Source organism: Gregarina niphandrodes, assembly GCF_000223845.1.
Source record: "Gregarina niphandrodes unplaced genomic scaffold scaffold00083, whole genome shotgun sequence".
In the NCBI taxonomy this organism is placed as follows: Eukaryota; Apicomplexa; class Conoidasida; order Eugregarinorida; family Gregarinidae; genus Gregarina; species Gregarina niphandrodes.
The window spans coordinates 7,701-14,267 of NW_011645848.1; the positions used below are offsets into that span (position 1 = coordinate 7,701).

Here is a 6,567-nt window from a genome sequence, read left to right on the forward strand (position 1 = left end):
CGTCGCGGCCTCGGGGGTCATAGCCGGGGCCGCCTTTACAGTCATCGCGGTCGTAGCCTCGGCCCCACGCGTCTCCGCCTGCGGCCTGTCCCCGAACGGATCGAGTATGCGCACAATAACCCAACAAGTGGTAACGGCCGCGGAGACCACCGCACATACCGTCACCAGGCCCCCGTTGTTATAGTTGGCAACCCACCAGGTCGGACTGATGCACGTTCGCCAGCCTGCTTGCTCCCACCGCTCAGGTCTCGTAAGGTCGCGCAGCCCGCGTTCAATGTCTCCGTAATTGACCCCTCGAGCGACTCCGACCGTCTCGGTCCCGACCGTCTCGGTCCCGACCGCCTCGAATTTGCCGAAAAGGGGCCACCACTCGGGCGGCATTTGCTTCGCCAACGCGGCACCATCACCCTTGGTGAGCGCAGTAGAGAAGACTAGCTCGGTGCGCGTATCCGCTGCGTGAACCGGCGGCAAGCCGGACCCGGGTGTGCCAAACATCTGCAGTCCCAGGGCGTCAGTCAGGTCTTCTCTGGCCGCTTCCGGGTCGTCGGTGTACACGTTCAAGACCAGGGCCTCCACGAAGTCCTTCACCGATTTCCAGGCGGCTGCCTCCACACGCCATGAGTCGTCGGAAGACGCCAGAAACCTGATTCCGTTCGCGTCTTGTAACCAGTCAAAGGTATCGACTGAAGACGCCTTCAGGGGCAGCTTCTTCGGCACCACCACTATTGCCAGAGCAACCTGTGCGGGTTGACTCGGGGAACATAACCCGATCATCTGAGGACGACACCCTTCAACGCTTGGAAGGGTCCCGTCAGGGTTCACCAAGGCTGCAACCAGTCCCGTGCTGCCAGCACCCACCGTGATGAAGGATTTCATTGGCCCGGCGGACTTCATTGGCCGATTAATAATCACACCAAACCCAACAGCATCCGACACAACTGACACTACGACCAGGCCTGACCTGGATAAAAGCACGATTTATGGTGTAAGCAAACACTTTAATTAAGGTCGCAACAGGGTTGGTAGCCATCATGTGTTTGGAAGCGAACCTCAAAAAAGGGCGATCGGAAACCAAGACCTGGCAGCATGACGGCTCAACAGCTCTCCCAGCTTATGCGGTCCGGTTCTCTGCTCGACCTTGGTGGTGGTCTCTGCGCGGGCTGAGCTTGGGTGACCTAAGTGTCCGCTGTGGCTGTGGCCCCTCACCCTTTCGGGGCAGGTGCACCCAGCAGCTTCACATCCGCATTCCTTGACTAGCCCCTAACGCTGCATGAACAAGGCGCGCAGAACTCCAGTTTCGGGCCTCACGGTGGTATCAGCCTGCACTGCACCTTGTCACGCCACACTAGTCTGCCGTATGGACGCAATCGCATTCGATTGCCTTAAATCTCGGTGACTACGTAGGGTAGCTGGCTTGGTATCTCTCCATTCTGACCTTACCACGGATTATGGTATCGGCCTCGATCATGGTACTTACGACTACAACATCTCCCGGCTCGAAGTCTTCGCCTTCGCTGTCGGTGGCTGGGCGAGCACCAGGGCATGTTTTATGGCGCTCGTTGCGTCGAGTAAGTTTGTCATGCTGAACCTTTCTCCCATGGAGCGAGATCCCTCTTCTGACCCCCCGGGTAGCGTGGGCCTCGAGGGTGCGGTGAATCGATTCGTTTAGTCCATTCTGTCGAGGTAGGTATGGTGCGGCGTTGATGTGCTTGACCTTCAGCACGGAAGTCACGTGGTCGTGGAAGTCACCTTTGAACTCCGTTCCGCCGTCCGTGTATACTTCGAAGGGTACCCCCAACGCTGCTACTGCACTTTCTGCAAACAGGTTGCGCGTTACCGCAGCCGTCTTCACCAACGTTACTCGAGCTACGATGCACACAATGATGTAGTATTCCTGCCCTTGGAATGCTCTAGGGCCCACATAATCCATGCTTACTCTACTCATGAAGAACGGTTGCTCCAACGTGCCTTCGTGTGTCCGCGGCAGGTTGCGCACGGGAAGATTGCGGGCACAGATGGCGCACTCTTGGACGAAGTGCTGTACGAACTCCTTGGACCGTGGCCACCACAACAGTTCGGACATGTTCCTGTGGGTCTTAGTGACGCCTTGATGTCCACCGCACTCTCCCATATGGTACCAAGCAGTCAGCGGAGACCTAAGTCAAGTCGGGACGTCAACTCTTTGGTCTTACGGTGTTCGCTCTTAGGTCGTCTTCTCTTTTGAGGAGGTTTTGCAACTCATCCACAGGGATGTCGTCGTCCTTCACAAGGAACTCGTCACGTGACGATCGCTGGAATAGGTTCGCTGACCTCGGCGAAGTGGACCGCAAACGGTCGATTACCGATGTGCATAGCACCGAGGTCCCGATCATGGTCCTCGTCGTCCTGGAGCCTAGACAGGGCATCGGCGACGTAGTTGTCATCTCCTGGGACGTAACCGAACTTTAAGTCGTATTGCTGGAGGAACAGAGCCCATCGACCTACCTTGCCTGTGTCAGCCTTCACTGGGAAAGTGAGATTCCGGTGGTCGGCAAGGACCAGCGTGGGTCTTAGGCGGATGCAAGGCCATTTGGTCACAAAGTACTTGACCGCCCACAACCCTCTTTCTCCCAACGTCCTAATTACCTTGAGCTTGGGTGAGTGTCTTGCTACCGTACTCGACCATGCTACCCATGGTCAGAAGAGGGGTCTCGCTCCATGGGGTAGTAGTCAGCATTGACGAGGTCCTCGATTACCTGTCGCATTGCTACTTCGTGGGAGTCGCGCCACGCGAAGCTTTGGGTCTTTCGGCTGTTCATGAGCTCCTGTAAGGGCTTCACCTTCTCGGAGTACCGCGGCACGAACCTTCGGTGGAACCAGAGTGAACCCAACAGCGACCTCAACCGCTTGTAGTCTTTTGGCGAAGCGACTGTACTCAACGCCTCCACATTTCCAGGCTGGGGCTTGATGCCGCTTTTCCCTATTTCCACTCGTCCTTGGCGCTCAAACTTCTTTACGGTACACACGTTTTCGGTATGGCCCTTCCTGCCGCAATTTGCGCAGAAGAACTGTCGCTTCGGGCACTCGCCTTTCCAATGATCAAGTTGGCCGCATGGTCGGTTGTCGAATCTCCTTCTCTTCGGGGCTCCGCTTGCCTCACGGCAACCGCTGCCCGCGTCTTGCAGTGGGTAGGCGTCAGCTGTTTATGCTGTCATGACTGGTGCGGGCTCTGCGTCTCTACGCGCGGTTAGAGGCTTGAGGGTGTACAGGGCTTGAATCAGCTCCAGTCGTACATCAACCTTTCCGCGTCGTACCTGGTGTTGGTAGGGAGGCATCGCAACACGGCGCGGCACGCCCAGCGCTTGCAGAACGGGAACTCCTCGCCCCAGCATATACACAACCTCGCAAGTCATTCGAGCTGCTTCGTCATGCGGTAGTCCATGTCGTGGCATGACGAGAAGTGTCCGCGCGCTAGGATGTCGGCAGTCACCTCTTCCATGTACAAGCTCGCTGGAAAGATGGCTCCGACGGCCGCTTCGGAATGGGCTTCTGGGGTGCTAACACTACCTAGGTCGTCCACCAGTGCGTTGTCAACAGGGTTAGTAGCCGTCGTGTGTGTCAGTGGGTCTGGAGAATAATCACAAAAGAAGGGTTATCGAGGTGCGGGGGCTAGGACCTAACAGCAGGCTGCGACGGGCCAGTTGTTTCACCAACGCCTGTTTACACACTTCTTAGTCGGCGCTGACGAGACGTGTAGTCAATTTTTGCACTTCGTAGTTGACAAGATATATCTGGCCGCCTATGCCATTCTTTCGGTGGCGAGCTGATTGCGACCCGAAAGCTGAACGGGGTGTAGAGGGTCCAGGCCACACAAAAATAACTCTACTGATGGCGACCAAGAAGTCGTGGTCGCACACCCCAACGGCTCAACAGTCTGCTAGAACTACAGTCGTCGGCGGTCCGGCTTCCACCTGATCGATCCCGTTACCCGCGTCCCTCGTCTGCCTGCATCACTGCCACGGCATCGCAGCTCACTGAAGCGTTACACGCAGCGGCCTACGCGCTCACACTCCCGACAATCTCGAATCCCTACGTACTCGACTTCCCAACCACGGTTAGGCATTGCGGATCCAGGCGTTAGAAAGAGTCTGGTACGTTGTTTTTTTCCCTGGAATGAAGACATTCGGTTGCAGGTCACAGGGCGGACGGAAGCGGGTTGGGCTGTTGGCGGTATTGGTGGACGCGGAGGGGCGTCGGCCTGTAGTGGAAGACTGTGTGCCACGCATGGTGGCCTTTGTGACAGGACATGGCGAGGCAGAGGCGGGTATCGGCCGCGGGGAGGTGGCGTTCGCAGCGGTGCTGATGCCGACGGGCACGAGTGTGGTGCACAAGTGTGGCGGCGAGTTCGACTGGTTCCAGACCTGCACGCGGATGATGATATACCCGGCGTTGGGAGGCCGCGCACACGGTGTGGAAGGCGAGTTGCGGCGCACACTCGAAAAACGACTTGCAGCACTTGGACTCGAACACGCGCCTGTGGCAACGGAACTGCGCCGCGAAATCTTCGGCACACCCGAACCTGCTTCCGGCTGGGAACAGGCTTGGTGGCGCACCTGCAGGGAGCCCCGCGCCGTCAAAGAACACTTTTGCAGACCACTCTTACAATCCGAGTTCGAAAAGCTACTACCGCTCGTGGAGCCCGACTGGCTCGAGACGCTGGTGCGTGCGCGCCACACTGCCGCCGTCTGGGACGAGCGCGCTGCGCGTGCCACCCCTGTGGGGTACAACGAGACCACTTATTGCAGCCCAGTCCGGCCCAGCTTAACCCCGCCGGACTTAGTCCGGTCCAGGTCAGGTTCGGACCTGGTCCGATGCTGGGTTGGTCCGGGGTGGCGCGACGAGGGTGCTGATTTGCTCGGGCGGCGTCCCTGTCTTTCACGGCGTAGGTTTCGTCGTTGGTTGCGAATCGTCCGACGAACGCCGCGCTGGTGCGTGGGTCTGATAGCCGTGCACTTGGGGCTCGGCGGTATGTTGGTGTACATGCTGGCGGGAGGGTTCGAGATGGCGGGGGGGTTGGAGATGGCGGAGAGGTCGGAGAGGTCGGAGAGGTCGGAGAGGTCGGAGATGTCGGAGATGGCGGTGGATTGTGCGAGGTTCTGGGGGGGTGCGCCTGAGTGCGTGGGTAACGCGGTGTGGAGACAGCCGTTGAAGGCAGAGTCTACGTGGCATGCGAAGGAGTTGTCGACAGCGGAGTTGTCGACAGCGGAGTTGGATTGGTTGCGTGAGTGCTGTGCACCGGTAGCGAGACGTACGAGGGAGGCGGTGCTGGAGTGGCACGTGGGTGAGTCGGTTGCAGCAGGCCCGTTATGTCCGGCGGGAGGTAAGCTGACATGTGAGCGGTACCTGGACGAGTCATCAGGAGCATGTCGTGGTTACATACCGGGTGTTAGTGAGTCAGTTTGTTATGGTTTTGGTGTGCCTTACAAGTACGATTTCCTCAGTGTGTTTCGTGCCGTCCAGAAACGATTTGATCCAGAACGCTGCACCGTCAGTTGTGACAGCTCCGATTGGACGCGCGCCCGTCTCTTGTTCAGACTCCTCCAGGAAAGCTTCAACAGCGAACCCGATGACCCCGTCCACCTAATCGGCTCCGAGCCGCCTTACTTACGCTCCAAGGCCCGGCGCCGACTCATTCGTGATCGACGACCAGAAACTATTGACGAAGTATTCCCACGTGACCCACGGTGCTCCGGCTCATGCGAGACTTGTGACCTCCCATACTTCCAACAATTCCAAAACTGTTACTGCGATGTCGCACACTTAAACTGCAATGTTACCCACCACGAGAAACCTGACGGATCCGTGCTGTACGACCAAGCCAAAACAACCTTGAAAATACTTGACATCAAAACTACACCTCTACAACTCGGACGCCGCCTCGCATCCTACGCAAATGACACACAAATCACCGAATGCGAACACGTCTGCCAACGACGTCCCCGTCTCCACTAACTTGACCTAACCGGAGACACTCCCTCCCCGGTGCGGCGCACACACTCTCTCCTCGGTGCGGCGCACACTTCGGTGTGGCGCACACAATCCCCCCTCGCCCCCTGCGCACATTCTTTTTTAGTCAGTGCAACCGAGGCGGCAGAGTCCTCCAGGAAAAAAATACGTGTCGAACGGGTGGTGAGTTGAAACCGTTGCGGGCACCCCCTGTTCCGCGACTCTTGGTTGAGAGGCTCATAGTTGCCACGTAAAGGTGGCAAGCCACCCACCAGTGTGCGCTCAACACCGGACTCAGCACCAACAAGGGAGGAAATACGCCACTTCTATTTATCAAATTGTGTAACTACTCAGCCACGCGCCTGAGGAAGCCTCTCCCTGGCGACCCAACGGCCCCGCAGCAAAGATAACGCCAAATGAGTTTTCATCTTTTTTCGGGTTCAACTCCACCCGCCTTCAATCTTCAGTTCTCTCGCCCATCATCATCCTTCAAGCTATCCTAGCATTGTCGTCATGGACCAGCCTTCAGTCAGTCGCGCGCCCTCTCCTCCCCGTTGAAACAGACGGTCTTCGTTATGACCA

At 57.7% G+C, this 6,567-nt stretch overlaps 3 protein-coding genes across 3 annotated transcripts; 1 reads left to right on the forward strand and 2 right to left on the reverse strand.

Moving 5' to 3' along the window:
* Positions 1-1,396: 1,396 nt before the first annotated feature.
* GNI_191270 (integrase core domain protein) lies at positions 1,397-2,131 on the reverse strand (the record flags this gene model as incomplete). Its single annotated transcript, XM_011135368.1, has 1 exon — positions 1,397-2,131. One exon carries the CDS (start codon positions 2,129-2,131, stop codon positions 1,397-1,399), a length of 735 nt encoding a protein of 244 aa, XP_011133670.1.
* Positions 2,132-2,277: 146 nt separating this feature from the next.
* GNI_191280 (hypothetical protein) lies at positions 2,278-2,798 on the reverse strand (the record flags this gene model as incomplete). Its single annotated transcript, XM_011135369.1, has 2 exons — positions 2,278-2,617; positions 2,671-2,798. The coding sequence occupies 2 exons, from the start codon at positions 2,796-2,798 to the stop codon at positions 2,278-2,280; spliced, it is 468 nt and encodes a 155-aa protein (XP_011133671.1).
* Positions 2,799-4,152: 1,354 nt separating this feature from the next.
* Positions 4,153-5,991, forward strand: GNI_191290 (putative transmembrane protein; the record flags this gene model as incomplete). Its single annotated transcript, XM_011135370.1, has 1 exon — positions 4,153-5,991. One exon carries the CDS (start codon positions 4,153-4,155, stop codon positions 5,989-5,991), a length of 1,839 nt encoding a protein of 612 aa, XP_011133672.1.
* Positions 5,992-6,567: the final 576 nt, after the last annotated feature.